At 41.2% G+C, this 16,377-nt stretch overlaps 1 protein-coding gene and 1 long non-coding RNA gene across 4 annotated transcripts in view; both read right to left on the bottom strand.

Moving 5' to 3' along the window:
- Window positions 1-16,377, bottom strand: part of igf2bp2a (insulin-like growth factor 2 mRNA binding protein 2a) — a 47,408-nt gene that overhangs the window by 12,033 nt on the left and 18,998 nt on the right. For all 3 annotated transcript variants that reach the window (XM_034886559.1, XM_034886560.1, XM_034886561.1), the window contains 5 exons: window positions 7,398-7,446; window positions 6,602-6,653; window positions 3,450-3,513; window positions 2,197-2,487; window positions 1,677-1,811 (listed from right to left, as the gene is read on the bottom strand). In XM_034886559.1, the coding sequence (XP_034742450.1) occupies window positions 1,677-1,811; window positions 2,197-2,487; window positions 3,450-3,513; window positions 6,602-6,653; window positions 7,398-7,446 (591 nt within the window). The remainder of the gene's footprint in view (window positions 1-1,676; window positions 1,812-2,196; window positions 2,488-3,449; window positions 3,514-6,601; window positions 6,654-7,397; window positions 7,447-16,377) is intronic.
- Window positions 8,506-13,767, bottom strand: LOC117953502. The gene is made up of 2 exons (XR_004658620.1): window positions 13,723-13,767; window positions 8,506-8,619 (listed from the first exon to the last, which is right to left on the bottom strand). It is a non-coding gene; the product is annotated as an uncharacterized LOC117953502 (long non-coding RNA).

Below are 16,377 nucleotides of genomic sequence, written 5' to 3'. Positions count from 1 at the left end.
GTGTGTGTGTGTGTGTGTGTGTGTGTGTGTGTGTGTGTGTGTGTGTGTGTGTGTGTGTGTGTGTGTGTGGGGGTCTGTAAAAGTTGATCTTTGCTGTAAGGTTGAATTAGTTTGGGGTGAGCTGTGGGGCAAGTAAGGCGAGATGTTGTGTGTTAAGATGCCAAGTTTAGTGGTTCAGGTTTCACTGGGTGAAATTACAGGGTGTGGGGTGGCCGAGGTGACACGTTAATTTCTGCAGGTGTGGCACCCAGGCAAGGAAGGGTGGAGGTTATTTTGACTTTGAGAAGAGGTTAACTGAACTGACAGAGGGATGGGCGGATAAAGCAAGCAGACTTATTTATTGTTGTCACATTCATTTGGAAAAATGCTTTTGAATAAAGCGACAAGAGCAAGGAACAAAAGCTGGATGACATCAAAATGGAGTTGCATCCTTCTTTTTTGAGCTGAGTCTAGTGGTTTGTTGCTGCAATTTTTTTTTTTTAATTTTAATAAAAAATTTGGTGGCATTTAAAGCTATAACCCACTAACTAATTTTTACCCATTTTCCTTATATACAAATGTTAGTGAATAGTTAAAATTTTTTGAAAATATGCTTATTCTCTTTCTTGTCGAGAGAAGATAGGTACCACTCTTTACAGTGACTATGAGGCCACAACTAGCAGCTGATTAGCTTAGCGTAGCACAAAGACTAGAAACAGGGAGAAACGGTCTAGCTCTCCAAAGGTAACAAAATACACCTAACACATGTAAAGCTCACCAATTAAAGCATAACACAGTGAATTACACTTCAGTTTTTGTACAGATTAAACCAATGAGATATACATGCACACTTCCCCTCTTTATAAAGTAATTTTTCCAGAAATGTCAAACTGTTTCTATAATGGTGTGAAACCTGGGTATGATGTGATTATCACAAAGATTTAAGACCTAACTTCTGGATGTTAGGAGATTGGCAGCAAAGTGTGATGTTATCACAGAAAGAGGTAAAAAAAATATTTATGCTACTTTCACATGCATTCCCACAAGCCTGAATCACCCGATTCAACAGCCTGAAATATTCTTGGGTTTTGTTGGGAGACCACGCCAATACAAAACACTAGCCACGAGAAACAACCTACAAAATAAACAACCTTGACAAAACTACTTTAAGCGTGATGTTTTCTTGGATATATGCTGCAAGTGTGTGGAAACATGTTCAATTGTTTTTCTTTCTGAATCTAGGCATGTAGGATCTATCCCTTATTTTACCAACAACACTGACTGTGTGCACACATCACCGGGATTAATGTCAAACAAAACAATTAAAAAACTACTAAAGACAAACACAAGCTGGGTGTCAATGCTCAGATCCAGCAGAAGCTCAAAGAGTTTAAAAGGCGGAGTGTCTTGTTAAAAGTGTCAAGCCCAATTAGACAAGGTGGCCTCGTTTCTTAAATGCTAAGCTGTGATCACATGTTAGCCTATGTGAGTGTGTTGTGTGCACTGTGTTTACTGTGTTAGTGGTCCAAGCGAGAGAATGCACAGTGAGATTAAAAGGTGTGCAGGCAGGTTAAAGGATAAGATTACAGCCCTGCAGACATTATGGCTAATCTTCCTGTGGGAGTGTATGCATGCCCTAAATAAGCAACATCGGAGTGTGTTTATGCATGTTTGTGTATGTCCGAGGGCAGACTCACGTCTTGGTCTCGTTGGCCTCCTTCTGCATGATGTCCAGGATCATATGACAGGCGGAGGAGCAGCCGTCAGGAGTTGAGTGGATGGTGATGGGCTTTTCTGCTGCACCGGCATTTTCCTTACGATGAATGTCCACCCTGAAAGAGGGAGATACAGAAAGACAGAGAGATGAACACAACATAAAGAAGGACAGAATCAGAGGCAAGAGAACAAAGTAATAATACATCTGTCCTAATTGTACATTACAGATCAAAAGCATGCAGGGAAAAAATAAAGGTACTAAAATCAAAAAAACAAAGATAACAATTCAATGTATTGAAAAGCAGAGAAACTATTTCAGAATAGTATTATGTTTTGTGCTATCTTGCATCATATCTCAGACAACTGGTCTTCAAATCCAAGCCTGGATACTTAATTAATTCAAGCTTCAACAAAACAGAGCAGCGCTGGCTGAGAAGTTTATAAAACAGGAAAGTGAAGAAAAACAGCAGAAACCAGGCAAGATCATCAGAGTAGGCTTACTTGGACTGTGTTTGTTTAGTGACATTCTTGATGGTGAGGCCCTCCTTGCCAATAATGGCTCCCACAAATTGAGTAGGCACGAGCATACGCAGGGGGAAGTCGTGTTGTCTAGTGCGTAGAGTGCCAAAGTCTCCTGAGGGCCCGGGCTGAGAGGCGCCCTGGTCCCGGGACGACCGACCCCCGCGCCGCGTGCGAGGAGCCTGGTCGGGTGGAGCAGCATCCATATCCACAATATATGACACCTTTAAAGAATAGTCCTCGAACTGGTGTCCTGTTAACTTCTCAATGGCTCTGGAAGTGGGTGGAACAGGAGGTGTAAGACAATTACAATGACATTATACGTCTAATTGTCAATAAAATCAATTGTAGTTGTCAATATAAGGAATTAACAATATCTCAGTATAGAGGTTCTGTGGTATATCTTGAGTGAGAGTTTGCAAAAGTTATTCACTAAGATTTAAACGCTAAAAAAACAGATTGGCTAACGTCTTAAGATACACTAATTGCTTTAAAACTACGTTTGTACATGATGCTACCTCCTTCCAAGCATAGGTTGTCTATGTAATAAATTAACGCTTTGCGTCTGTACATGCACATGAACAATCAGGACAGTACAGCATTACAAATGTAAGGGAAGTAACATCAGCAGCACACTGAACAAATGACAACAACAATGGACAACAACAAAGTTATTGAAAAATGTACATCCACAACGTCTTCACAATAGGAAAACAGCTTTATCTCTTCATCTTCGCTCTCTGTCCGATACTGTGTTTTAATACAGCCATACCTACAATTTAGTTGTTCTAACCCTTTTTAAGATTTATCCACATTTGGCAACGTTTTCAAAAAGCTCAGTTTATGCGTCAGAAAACTGTTGTCTTAGTGTGGCCAGAGGGCTGCCATGAAGAGAATAAAGTACATAATGTGTTTTTGCCGCTGCTTCTTTTTTCTGCGTCATCTTAACATAAACTATGTGTAAACTTTCTCGGGTGTCACCGTGTTCATTTAAAGACGTGTAAAATCTGAAGTTCACAAAGAGGATATTCCAGTTTGAGTATTGATTTAGCCCTGCTCTGACCCTTTGTGGATGTACTTTTTAATCCTCAAGGTACACACAAAGTCCACAGACAAGTAGGTGAACAATGCTGCTCGTGTTGCTGCTGCATGTCTGTGCATACAAAAAAAACAATATATCACAAGCCTTACTCTTAGTACACGGCTGAATCAGAGTCATTATTTGTGCTGCTTACTCTTTAGCTTCCTCCTTGGTTGCGTACGTAACATTCACCACTGCTGTTTCTGTATCAGTGTTCACTATGAAACGAGACAGAGGGAGAAAAAAAGCAAAAAACATAAGATAGGTTTGGGACACATTTAAACATGCGCATGCAACATGTCTTTGTTGTTGCTGTAGAAGAGTCAGACACGCGTCCAGGTTCCCGTGGTGACCCAAAGAGCCACTTGTCTGTGTGAATCTATTACAGCCATCACCACACTGGCTTCCCTCCAGAACCCGCTGCTGCCTCCACAGACAGAAGCTGCTAAACACAATAGCCTCTCTGCCACTTGCACAATAACGGCTTAAAGTTTGACATGACAGCCTAAACAAAGCAAGTAATCTGTGATAAAGCAAACAACAGGGACACACCTTGGGAACATTTTTGGTCATGCCATGCTTCTCAGGTCAGAGCTAACTCTCCCACAGTTAGCGGTTTGAATCCCGCTGGGACTAGGGGTGCAATGGATCAAAAAACTCACAGTTCAGATCAGATCGAGTCAGATTCAAGTCATGGATTGGATCAATTTTCGGATCAGCACAAAAAAAGGGAAACCAAAAGGATTTATTGAAGTGGTAATAACAATAACTAAAAACAATAATAACTTATTTCACCAGCAAATTGCTGTCAAACGACAAAAAACAGATGAGGAAAATGTTTGTTACAATAACTTTGACTGCACCACAAGGTTTAACAGTTTTAAATAAATGCACCATTTAGTCCCGTCTGTTTGGTTTTTCCGACAACAGCAGTGACCAAGTGATAGTTTGTATCATACATTAGCACCATGTGCCGTTTACGTGAACAGAAAATCACGTTGCCTGTATCTTTTCACAGCAACCCTCCAGAGACATTTATCAGCCTACTTTAAGTAACAGCAACAGTAAAATGTATTTTGAACTATTCTTATGGTTGAACTTTGCAATTAATCCACGGTTCACAAGCATTCCGAACCGTGAGCGTTTATCCGTACGGACCCTTACACCACTATAGTTTGGAACACACCATTGTGCAGCAATGACAAAACATCTCAAAATGAGCCCATTTTTTTATTGATTGCTGAAAAATTAATTTGCAATTATTTTGATAATCAATTACTGATTTCAATTATTTTTCAAGCAAAAATGACAATATCTTTAGGTTTAGGTTTATCTTTAGGTTTTAGACTGTTCAGACAAAATGAGCAACAGAATGACATTATAGAGCAAACATATAAGACAAATATTAAAGAAAATAATCGCCAGATTAATTGGTAATGACTAATTGCTAGTCATCCTAAAGTAAAGGACATAACAAAAACACGCCTTCTTATAACAATGCACAACTTTAACCGACGCACACACAGAGAGGATTAATCTCTACATTCAAAATCCAGCAATGCCGCACCTTCCTGCAGAGGTGTGGGTGTGTTTATTTGTGCTTTAGAGACAAACTGCAATGAAACAATCAGAAACTGGTGCTTTATTCCCCTGATTCACTGCTTTGTTCTGCACTCCCTTTCTTCATTCACTCTCTTGTTCACTTGATCACCGCTGCTCTCTCACACGGTCTTGTTGAGCCGGGGACAAGGGGACACATTTGAAGTCTATGTGTTCACAAACAGTAAATTATACTTACTAGATAGATGTGTCTTATTGATGGACCTCTGTCAGAAGAGACCATTTCTTCAATTTGTCAATGAAGTATCTGTTTGTGTAACCGCACAATTTTCAAAATTATGAGTCAACAAAGAAGCCACTTTCTCTTTGATTGTGAGAACTGATTCTAAAGCGTGCTGACAAAACATCCACCGCAGATTTGTTTTTATATTGTAGAAAATAGGCATGTGAGTGTGCCAGTACCACAGAAATAGTGAAACAGAGTGTAATAGAGTGTTTAAAAATAATAAAACAGGCATCAGATAAAGTCTCTCTGTAAGTAAAAACTAAAACTTTCAAACCTGTGAGTGCGCTGCGGACAGCAGGTTTGGAAGGGTTAAAAAACAGTGAGAGTGCCCAGCTGGCTTAGAGAGGGTGAGTGGGCAGAGCCTGGCACGAGGCCCGGCCCCAGCCCTCACAGCCAGCTCTCCCCTGCCACGCTTGCCCTGTCCTGCTCCGCCACGGGCAGCCTTCACTGTGCCACACAAGAGCATGGGACTCCTCCAAAACCGTACCCCGTGACCAGAGCGCACAAACACGGGCAGAGAAAAAGTGACAGGCAGACAGGAAGTTGGACAGAGACACAGAGAGCGACAAGCAAACTGGCTCTCTGGAGGCTTTGATCACATCCTTCTACCAAGCAACTCTGACGCTCGGAGAACCGGACTAAAGAAGAAGGAAGAGGAGGAAGTGCTTGCTGCTATCGTACAGATGAAGTGGGTTGTGTTACGGCAGCATCTGTGAAACTGAGTGGAGTAATTTCTCTGCTGGTTTGTCTTTTAGCACTTGTCATGACTACAGTGGGTGATAGTTGTTCTTGGCTGCTTTGACGTACAGAGAGACACCGTGTAAGATTGTGTGTGTGTGTGTGTGCAAAACGTCTACCATTCTTATGCAGTCTTTATTCACACACACACACACATTCCATCAGACTGTACAAAAGCCTTACCACAGGCGCCTACAGTGTCCTCCCCCATTACCATGATGCACCTCCCCATAACAGACGCACAAGCATACAGGCATAAACACACACACACACACACACACACAACCAACCACACACACACACATACACACACACACACACACATATGGACACATTACTACTGAACGTCTGCCATGTCTGCCCACTTCAATCCATACGCTGAGTCTGAAGCAACCAGTGGCAATACACAGTGCTTATTATAGAAGCTGCATGTAATTCAAACGCTGCTCTCTCTGGGTCAAACCTTTGTGTAAGATACACATGCACACAGACAGACGAGATGATAAAGGCTGATTTATATGCAAAGATGAGTTATGTTTACATAATGGGTGTGTGGGATGATGGTAACGGGGAAGTTTAGTCACACAGGGAGACTTGACTCACTGGGAGGTCTGTGTGTTTGTGTGTTGCTAAATAGACATGTGCATTAAACAGTTGGAACCAGATGATGATGATGATGATGATGAGATGTGCAGAAAACACAGAGAGGAAGAACTCTGTACCTTGTTCCACGTTTTCTACAGTACCATACTGAGCTAGAAGGCCGTCCAAAACCTGAGGGAGAAGTGAGAGCGTGGATTAGAGACAACTACGGACACTGATGCAAAAACACACATGGATATCCACACAAACATACACACACACCGCACACACACACACACACACTAGATATCACTAGCTGTTTTAGTGAATCTTTTAGAAAATTGATTGCTGTTACAAAGAGCTTGGACATGGACTATACAAAAAACTTTATTATTCATGTTTTCATGACTGTTAAAATGTTGTTTACATTAGTAATATAATGTTGCAATGTTGTATTGTTTCATTCTGTTAGATCCCAAATATTGATCTATAATAAAGACCACAAACATTATATAAAAAATTACAAATTAGGTAGTTTACTCCTCCTTTTATTTATCACCGCATGTATACACAGAGACACTCACACTATAAAAAACAACTTGAACCCCAGTAAGGTTAGAGATGTTAACACACATACACAGTGTCATCCCCACAATAACAAACACTGACATAAAGATAAGCACACAAAATACAGAAATACAACATAAAAGCTGGTGATTTATGGTTGGAAGACCATTGCTTGTTTATGTGCTACCTGGTGCTTCAACTGGGCATCACACACACACACACACACACACACACACACACACACACACACACACACACACACACACACACACACACACACACACACACAAACACACACATGTACACACACACACACACACACACACACACACACACACACACATGTACACACACAAAAAAACAACTGACCTCCCACTGTAGATGAGGGGGAATGTTCCGGATCTGGATCTTCCGACTCCTGCAGAGATGAGAGACACAGATGGAGTGGATTTAACAGACCTGAACCACACACTCACACATTTGAGAGTTGCAATCATCAGGAAAGCCAAACTTCACTCATGTATACAATAGACACATCCAACAGCTGTTTAGCAGAGACGTTTTGTGATGAGGGCAGAAATGCAGTCAAAACTGTATTGTGTGTGAACAACAACTTAATCCTCAACACAAATAAAACAAAAGAAATCATAATTGACTTTAGGAAACATAAAAACAAAAGCCACAACAGCCTTGTGATACATGGAGAGGAGGTGGAACGGGTCCCAAGCTTCAGATACCTCGGTGTGCTAGTGGAGGATCTGACCTGAGGAGTGGACACTAAGGAGATAAGGGAAAAGGAAGGCTCAGCAGAGACTCTTTTTCCCACAAACCCAAACATGCACCAGGCTTCTGCAGGAACTCCTCACAATTTTTTACAGGTGCACAACAGAGAGTGGGCTGGCATACAGCTACACGGTGTGGTTCTCAAACTGCACCACTGAGGAGAGAAAACACCTGCAGCGAGGAAGTAAAACAGCCCGAAGAATCATTGGTGCCCCTCTCCCAAGCCTTGAGGACATTTACTCCAGTAGGGTGCAGAGAAGATTAGTTAGCTTCAGAGCGCACCCTACACACCCTGGCCATAACCTTTTTGACACCCTACCCTCAGGCAGGCTTAAGTTCATAAGGGTGCGGACAAACCGCATCGTAACACTGAGTGTCATAATAACTTTCTAAATGCACACAATTCATTAGACAGTATCATAAATGAAAGTCGTACAGCTCCAGAAGGAAATCTAGGTGTGTAGGTGTGGTGAAGATATTTATTAGACAGCAGCTACTGACTCTAAATGCTATTCTCACTACTCTTACTACGAGACGTGGATATGACACCAAAAACGTGGCAAAAAACACATGAAGAACATGTTTTAATGAAAATGGTTGTAATCTGACAACAAGAATAAATGAAACGTAATTTGGTAAATCAAAACCAAATTACAAAATCAAAAGGTTACTTGAAACAAACGACAATTCGCAATTTAAAGGGCCCATGGCATGAAAATTTCCCTTTATGAGTTATTTTAACATTAATATGCATTCCCCGAGCCTACCTATGGTCCCCCGGTGGCTCAAAATGGCGATAGGTGTAAACCTAGCCCCCCCCCTACAATAATGGCCAAAATGTGGCTTGTAACAGACCTTTTGAATGAAGCAGTAGTTGATCACCTGAAGCCCCTACTGGCCCGTTTAGAAGAGTGAGGAGTCAGCAGTCAATGACGGTAAAAAACAGAGCAGTCAATAAAATAGGTTTTCAAAAATTGTGAATCACTGCAACCACAAAAGGTCCTTGAGCAAAAACATTCAGACTGGCGGTTCCAATAGTATGCGAGATCAGCTATGGACAGACAGATACACACACATAACTCCTACCTGGCGACGATAAAAAATACATATACCAACAAACAAACCTGATTTTCATTTATTTCATGGAAATGTATCACTTTTGTTTTAAAGTCACATTCATTTCCATTTTTATCCAAATTCTTCTGTGACTTGTCAACAAAAATGATCAAACTCTGAGTCTGATGTGAATGATCTTGGTTGGACTAAATCTTTTAGTTCTTTATCAAAACCTGTCAGTCACAGAAGACAGAAAGATTGACATTCAAATTGGACAGCATCCCTCTCAGCCCCAGTCGTTTTGGGATCAGAGCTTTTACACAGCCTTCCAACCTCCATTCAGCGTGTCTGCTCAAACAGCACAGCCACAGAAACCGCCCGGTGACCACAGGCTGTTAACAACTGCATTAACGTTAGAGAGTCCAGCTCCGCATGAGAGCTGCTGATTTAAAAAGCAGAGAGGCTGGCGGAGAAAATGCTACACCGCTGAGCAACCGCATCCCCAAAAAAATCATTTAAGGACAATTAGGAGCCATTACCGAGAGTGGGGAACGAAGAGGTAAAGAAATAAAGGGGAGGAAGTAAGGTAATAAGGATTCTCTACGGGACATATAAATACAAAGATGCAAGCATATAACCCACACACATCTAGGTTTTGCATCTTTCTCTCCAAAAACATCTCCCTGCAAAAAGGTCAGAATTTCCTGTCAACAGCGAGGAGAAGACGAGAGGAACGAGCCGGCAGCTGGACATGAATGAATGACTCTTTCTGATTGCGCTGAGGACACAGCAACAGAAGGGTTTACGACAGCCCTCTTTGCTTCTCTCCTCATCTAACCATCTGAACTTTAAGCACTTTTGTTAAAATATTGAGGAGTAACTGAATAGACTGCTATTATTAATAATAAGGTAAGCAATCACAAACAATGTAAAATGTAAACATTTTCTAACTTGCGTACACATACACAGCAGCTATGACAATTCCCTTTCATAAATGAAACAACAGAAAAAAAATTACTTGAGTTCCTCTACCATGTGTCTCCTACCACAGAAACAGACACAAAAGCATAGAAAACAGAAAACAATAACGGAATTGCCAGCGTGTCCTACCACACGGTGGCCTGCAAGCTTTCTGTCACTTATGGTGGTTTAAAGAGAGTGGCTGGATGAAAGATCTCTCTTGGCAACTGCTATCCAAACAAGGGTAAACCGATAAAAATCACCCTTTACCACTAAAAACACATCACCTTTTTCAACGTAGTAAACCAAAAGCGGGCAGTGGCTGAAAAGCTTCTTAGACCCATTGTAAACTCCAAAACAGCTCCAAACACTGGCATCCCAGATCTTCCCAATATGGAAAATAAAAGCTCCTTTTATTTAGCGTTGTCTGCTTGAATAGCCTTGTAGACTCTGAGGGCCCAGCTCACTATTGTGTTATTAAGGGTCCAAGCCCGAGGAGGCTGGGAACCGCGGTGGTAAAGCTACGCGCTACAAATCCAAAAAGTTTAAATCTCATGAACGACTCGTCCGATTTTTACAAAATTTGATGGGTACCTTCTAGGGCCACTCGTGAAGCACCCCGTACATAGGGGCGGCTGTGGCTCAGTGGTAGAGCGGTTGCCTGCCAATCGGAAGGTTGGTGGTTTGATCCCCGCCCCTGCTGCGCATCGGAGTGTGAATGTGTGTGAATGTTTATCTGATGAGCAGGTGGCACCTTGTATGGCAGCCCCGGCCACAGTGTATGAATGTGTGTGAATGGTGAATGTTTCCTCTAGATGTAAAAGCGCTTTGAGCAGTTGTTAAGACTGGAAAAGTGCTATATAAATACAGCACATTTACATTTACAGTGGGGTACTGATTGGTTGAACAAGGCGTGGCCTATGGGACCCACTTGTGGATTAACCACTTACACCAAAGTGAATTATTTGAAATTAACAGGAACTCCCACAATACACATCACACATGAAATCCCCGTATTCAGTGAATCAAGCAGAGTCACGTGATATAGGCAACGAACCTTTCAGGTCAAAGTTCTTTTCACAATATCGCGCCAAGGGCAAAACCAACTTTTTCGAATTAGTCCTAGGCCGTGCAACAGAGCTGTACAAAACCTGGTACGTAGGATCCCAAAGTGGCCGCGAAAGGTTATATGCAGAATTTTGCTATATCAACGTGTGCGCATTTGACAACCAAACAAATTTTCTGCAGCAAGCTACCAAACACATCTCTCGGCCAAATTAAATGTCATCAGCAAAAGACTTGAGAGCAGTGTTTGACATCTCTCCACGATGCTCTGTACCTAATTTGGCGAAGATTGGCCATTAGGGGGCGCTATAGTCAACATTTATTTGTTTTGTCAAGAAACTCAATGCATTTAAATGGGAAATCTGCAATTGCAATTTCTCTGCCAGAGTAATGGCTATCAACACCAAACCTGTGACGACTGTTTGGCATGCTGCTCGCAGGCTCTGTACAAAATTTGGTAAAGATAGGCCATTAGGGGGCGCTATAATCAACGTAGACCATTTTGGGCCATTTTATCTCTTCTGAGGTCGAGTGTGTCGTATATGATGCCAAACGGCACTTCTGATTCATACCTTTGTAACTTAATAATATGCTAGTAGAGACATAATGTCTTTTGGAGCTAAAAACTAACATTAGCCTCATTCTGCTGATGACTTTGTTGTCTTCCTGTCCCTTATAGAAGGTTTTGTATCCAGCCTAGAAGCCTAGAGGGTCATTGTGTAAATACGTTGTCCTTTATATGAGTTATAATGTTCAATATGTTTATTATTGCAGTGGATGACTCCAAATATATACAACTGGTGTAGACAACACAAATGCTTGTGTGGCATTGCTGTGTGTGTGATGTCTATATATATTCGTGAGATTCATGTTCCATTTTATTTATTGATTTAGACCTAGAACCTTTTTAACATTCAAGTGACCTTCAGTGCAGTACAAATATTCCAATGGCCCAGTTTTTCCTGAAAAGAAATGATGTTGATAGATTGACTAAGGGTTGATGTTTTACCAGCTTTTATAGAAAATAAAATCAGACTGACCAGAGGTTGTCAAAAACCTTTTAGGGCACTGGGATATTTGCAACGGCGCTGTACCGCCGACCTTGTGGCTCACACCTCTCAATATTTCCTGATGTTTGCCTACCCCCCCCCCCCCCCCCCCCCCCCCCCCCCCCCCCCCCCCCCCCGTTACGCCTCGGGTTTTGCTTTCGTGAGCTCCCTGGTTCGCCGATGTCGACTGGCGTTGGGACACTGAGAGCGCTGTCAGAGTTTAAAAAGAGGAGCAAAGAGACATCTTCCATACAGAAGGGTCTCATGAATATTGTTGACTTGTTGCTCCTCTCTGAGGCTTGGACCCCGGTCATAACTGCTTGCAGTTCTAGATGCTAATTGATTTGCCAACTGTAACCCTGATGTAATGTTAGACTAGATGACGCTGAACTGCAGCACAGTGATGCCATCCTCTGTGCTCTTTAAATGTTAATAAGCACATAAGCAGATTCGCTGTCAGGTGAGGCAAACTCCTGGAGTACAGTTATTGCTGTGGGCTTTCTTTATAAATATTGTCCCACTATGTTAGCAGCAGGACATCGTTAGAATCAGTAGGACTTCTTTTTCTTTTACGTTTCTCTGTAGCTTGTACATTGCTATATAGTTTATAGGCCACTTGCTTGTCTGTCATCCTGAAATATGCATAGCTCCCTGAATGGACATCTCTCGGAAAAAGTGACTCCCGACAGTTCTTCTTCAAGGTCTCATTTTCAGCATGCCTGTGGCTGCTGGCTGACCATAAGATCACTGCTTTCTGTCAGTCTCCAGGGTAGAGAGGCCCACGATACAAGCCACCCTGCAACATATACTATTGTCTGTTTGCAGTGTTTATGTCTAGCTAAAGACATGAACAGTATGTCCTTAGGTTATATGTTGTTGCTTTTTAATCCAGGAATAATCCAGTAATATTGTATGAAGCAGCAGGCTGCTGCCAATATCTGTTTGTTTGCATTTAAGGTGAACCCAGCGCTCTTTTTAAGCTCCTCCTTTTAGTCCAAAATAAGCCGCAGTAGAAGATACAGACTGAAGTCAATGGTTACTTAATGTTTGTTGAATGTGACCAAGCTGTCTGCTGTTGGTTTGGAGTAGTCTGCCAAGAGAAAAAAGTCCCTCAATTTCAGCCTTTAAATATCTGAGGGTGGCCATGTTCATTTGAAAAGCTAATATTTACTACACCCACCTGCACGGTGTAAGAAACCGTGTCTGCTAACACGCATGCATACTAATACACACACATACATGCCGAGCAGTCAAAGGAATTTTAACCTCTAAGAGGGCAGACAGAGGGGTGAGAAAGAGGGTATTCATCCCTCGCAAGAAGTTTGCAGTGTTCCTAAAGATCTAAAGATCAGGTCGTCAAAAACCCTGTGTGAATTATACACTTGAAATCCTTTTTTTCTAACCTTTTGTTTCCTGCAGCGTTTTTATCCCTTGCAATATTTCCTTTTCTTTCACCTTTTGATCACCATTTGACGCTTTTGTGTCTCTGGACCTTAGCTGGCCTGCTGAGATTTCTTGGTAACTAAGTTCTTGTAACTAAGTGAAGAACTGTAAGTGCTGCAACAATTCATTTTGTTCAATTAGTAATTGTTGATAATTGATTCATCGTTGAAGTCTAACTTTAAGGCAAAGGTCTCAAATGAGATTGGTTGCTTTTCTTGGTTTTACATTAAAGGTCCCATGGCATGAAAATTTCACTTTATGAGGTTTTTAAGATTTATATGCATTCGCCCAGCCTGCCTTTGGTTTTCCAGTGGCTAGAAATGGCGATAGGTATAAACCGACCCCTGCGTTTCCTGCTCTGCCTTTGAGAAAATGAAAGCTCAAGTGGGCCAATCTGGAATCTGTAATTCTGCACCAAGGCTGAATTTTGGGAAAGAGACTTCCGCAGAGGTATTAGGGTAACACTACGGCCTATATATTAGCAAACAAAAGCAGCATGTCATGGGACTGGTTTGAATTTTCAATTGGATAAAACTAAACATTTGATGACTTCCCTTTGGGCTGTAGGATATTGTGAAGGCCTCCTTCTTTAATGCTTTATAGTTCAAACAATTAATCCAAAAAAAAATCTACAGCAGATTAATTGACCATTAGTATAATCGTCAGTTGCAACCTTGTGGTAAGGAATAATAAACTCTATGTGCAAATGGCTTGATAGAATTAGCACCTTTTTACAATATTTTTCTATATCCTAGAGAAAACAGTTTGAATCACTTTCAAATCAGCTCCAACTGGAGTCCACCTGACATGGGTCACTGGGCTACATGTAGACAGAGATGAGTGAATAAAGAGCATGTCTGTCTTTGAAATGAAACTCTTTTTGGTGGAAGCAAAGAAAAGTGGTGGGACAAGACAAAGGCCAGAAGGACAATCTGGGAAACAATTCCACCACTAATGATAGACAGAAAACATAACACAATCTAAAATATAGGATGCATTTACAAAATACTGTGAGTCAAAGGTTTTGGGAGATATGGTCTATTAAATCTAGACTATAAAAAACCACATATGACAAGTTGTCATCACGTGACCTACACCTACAGCAAAAATACACCTTGCAACTAAAAGTCATGCATTTGAAGTCTTATTAAGTAAACATGTAGAATAATTAGCAGCTTAATGTACTTAAATTTACCACTTAGTTACTTTTCACTGCATCTTAAGCTAAGTGGCGACACCTGTGCCAGCTCCATTCACTGATGAATAATGATAATTTATATGTGGAAATTACAATTTACACTCAGTTAGCAATCACTACACATGGGCCTGAAATAAAGACATATGCAGAGATGTCAGAGTGAGTGGGCTGCCAGTGCTGGACCAGTGCCCTGAGCGGTTGGGGGGAGTATGGTGCCTTGCTCCTGGGCACCTGGTAGTACCCAGGAGGTGAAGCTATGTAGCCAGCTATCAATCCATACTCCGCACTTTTTGGTACGTACGAGGTGTGAACGTGAGAGACAAGACAGAGAAAAGACAATGAGAGAGAACGATAAGAGAAAGACAATGAGAAGTGAATGTGGTTAAAACTAAAGAAAACCTCGTAAACAAAAGTTTCAGTTCAGATTATTTTGTTCCAGATGGTTCCCAAACAAAAGATAATTTAGAGTGACACTTGAGATACTAGAGGGCTTTTACAGGTTTCTATTTCACATGATTTAAGAGATTGTGGAATTGATTCAAATGCTGTTAAATTAAATAGTGTGATAAATGGCATGTGCAGAAAACTAATGTCTACATCTAATGTCTCTTAGACAGTCAGAATTAAGATTGGATAATGGTTATTCAATTTGCCATAAAGTCAATGTATTTTGTTTGTAAAACCCTCCAACAAGTCAAAGTCACTCACCATTAAGAACTGCAACCGCAAATAGTCAGTGTTTTTTTTTCTTTTCAGAAACCCACCGGAGGGAACGATTAAACATTTCCTACTCAGCTCATGAATTCAGTCTAAAAAGGCCTTTAAAAGCCTTGTTTACATTTCCTTCCCAGCTCTGTGCAGATGCCCATGCTGTCAGAGATCGGCTCACAAGGCATGCTGTCCTGTGCCCAGCAGGGAGGATCTAACGTCTTTGCAGAGCTTTTCTGTTCAGGGTAAAAGGCACGTGGAGGAGACAGAAGAAGAGCCTACAACTTCAAAGAAAAATTAAATCTAACAGACAATACCAGGAGTTCTACTTAAAATACGGATTTAACGCAACAGGTGATTCTCATGGGCCAAGCCCGCTCTGCATGATGTGTTACAACAAGCTAGCAAATGAGGTAATGAAGGATTCAAAACGTATTTGGCACATGGAAACCAAGCACCGCAATTTTCTGCCGTGACAGCAATCAGAACAAAAACAAGGAAAAAACTGGACGTAAGGAACACACTTATCACTGTCTCCCTTTACCTCTAGATGGAACCGTTTGGTTGCACAGAAACAAGTGCAGGGTTCCCAATGATACATTGTTAAGTTAAATTGTCTTTTTCATGCATTTTACATTTGCATTCATATTACCTTATCAGATTTTGCTGATTGTATCATTTTATTTTGTTGTGTTTTTGAAGATTGGTCTGTGAAAATTTGTATGAAATAAAATCGGTCAGTTGTGCAAACAAAGTTGGGGGGCCGCTGCTCTAGACGAATAAACAGACATTCTAAATAGTCCTTCAGTCCACCAGCTCTGTCCGGAGAATCCTCACACCATAATGTTTCTACATCAAATTAGTTTTCCTCCATTTAAGTGTTATTTTCCTTCCTCCTGTGTCCATTAACTGTAACTGCCAATGCTCTCACCATCTCTCATTAAAAACTGCCTCGCTGTTGTTACACACCAATATTTGTTACCTAATGCCTAATAACAAAATTATTCATTCCTTGTGATAAAACGCTGAGCTAAATCACCCGACGTGTTATGCCAGAAAAAAACTGAAACCTTTATTTTTCAACCCC

Source organism: Etheostoma cragini, chromosome 11 (assembly GCF_013103735.1).
Source record: "Etheostoma cragini isolate CJK2018 chromosome 11, CSU_Ecrag_1.0, whole genome shotgun sequence".
Lineage (NCBI taxonomy): Eukaryota > Metazoa > Chordata > Actinopteri > Perciformes > Percidae > Etheostoma > Etheostoma cragini.
Note: the sequence above shows the minus strand (reverse complement) of the source record. Positions and strands in the feature narration are given on the sequence as shown.